Source organism: Asparagus officinalis, chromosome 8, assembly GCF_001876935.1.
Source record: "Asparagus officinalis chromosome 8, Aspof.V1, whole genome shotgun sequence".
Taxonomy (NCBI): domain Eukaryota; kingdom Viridiplantae; phylum Streptophyta; class Magnoliopsida; order Asparagales; family Asparagaceae; genus Asparagus; species Asparagus officinalis.
Genome location: NC_033801.1, coordinates 3,736,865 through 3,738,229, shown reverse-complemented (window position 1 = coordinate 3,738,229; position 1,365 = coordinate 3,736,865). Strand labels below are relative to the sequence as shown.

The 1,365-nt window shown below is 40.4% G+C and overlaps 1 protein-coding gene across 1 annotated transcript in view; it reads right to left on the bottom strand.

Moving 5' to 3' along the window:
• Positions 1 to 190, bottom strand: part of LOC109819982 (tricetin 3',4',5'-O-trimethyltransferase-like) — a 3,789-nt gene extending 3,599 nt beyond the window's left edge. The window contains 1 exon segment of the mRNA XM_020386005.1: positions 1 to 190. This exon segment is cut by the window's left edge and continues 22 nt beyond it. Coding sequence (XP_020241594.1) covers positions 1 to 124 — 124 coding nt within the window. The 5' untranslated portion in view covers positions 125 to 190.

The following is a 1,365-nucleotide window of genomic DNA, read 5'->3' as shown; positions in this document are numbered from 1 at the left end:
GCTCGACGGCCGACTTCAGGGTCATGGGGAGGATGGAGAAGGAGGCCAGCTGCTGGGCGTAGAGGCATGCTTCCTCGTCTGTGGACTGAGGACCTGGGGTTATGCAGTTTTGAGTCGAGCCCATTTTTTTTTTTTAATCTGCCCGGCCGAGGGAAATTGAAGAGGGAGAGGATGTGGTGGGAGGAGCAAGGAGGTGGGCGGGGGTGGGCTTTATGCATCTGAGGGGCCGCGGGGTCTACTACTTCTCACCAACCGCACCTAATGATGTTGAGGTCCCTTGTGGAAAAATCAAACTTAATTATCTTGGGATCTACATTATCTCGCTGTTAACATTGTTCGTTGTGTTGACTTCTGTATTGTTTATGTTGATAATACAGTTTTTTATACCTGGTTATTCATTTTTTTTTAAAGTTTTTCACTGATATATTGTAATGGATGCCTCGAATACACAGGGTTGAAGCGGGCATCTCGGCTCGGTCATGCTTTGACAGAGAGAATGCTACTTTGAGTTGGTGGGAAATTGGTTTATGCAATGTCCCAATTTTTGCAAAAGGATATGGACACCTAATTAACTTGGAAATACTTTTGATGATCAACTAAAGATTCTAATTGATTAGGAATCCCACATATAATAGGATTCAATTTGCTGACGTAATCAATCATATGGAAATTCTATTCCCACTGTGATTCTGTTCCCTTAAAAAAAACAAGCAATTGGCGTTTTGTGTCTATATATATGCAGGGTCATCCGGGATTAAATTATCACCAATCTACAAAGCACCAATCAAGAAGAGAGGGTTCTCTTGTGAAGCCTATTTGATATTTTTCTCTTTTTATTCATTTATTTGATAGAGGTTTTATTAGGCTTTTGGCATGTATTATGTATTGAGTGGTTGAGAGATCTCCACATTATATTCATCACAATTGTTAGTAAAGATGTTCTCCTCCTTTGTCCGTGGACGTAGGCTACAAGCCGAACCGCGTATATTAGTGTGTTATTGTACTATTCTTGATAATTTTCATGCTTTCTTGCGATTGATATTAGTTTGTCCTAGGGATTTATCATAACAAATTAGTATCAGAATCCTCAGCTATCGATCATACAAGAAGATGATGACAACCACTACGAAGTGGGACATTGAGAAGTTTGACGATAATATCACTTTCAGCCTTTGGCAAGTTATGATGATCGTCGTGTGTCACACAGAGTGGATTGAAGAAGGCTCTGTTAGGGAAGTCAAAGAAACCAGCTAGGATGACGGAGGAAGATTGGAACGAGTTGGATAATAAAGCTCCCACAACGATCCAATTATGTTTAACAAATAAAGTATTACAAGAAGTTCTCACGGAGAAGACAGCTACTGA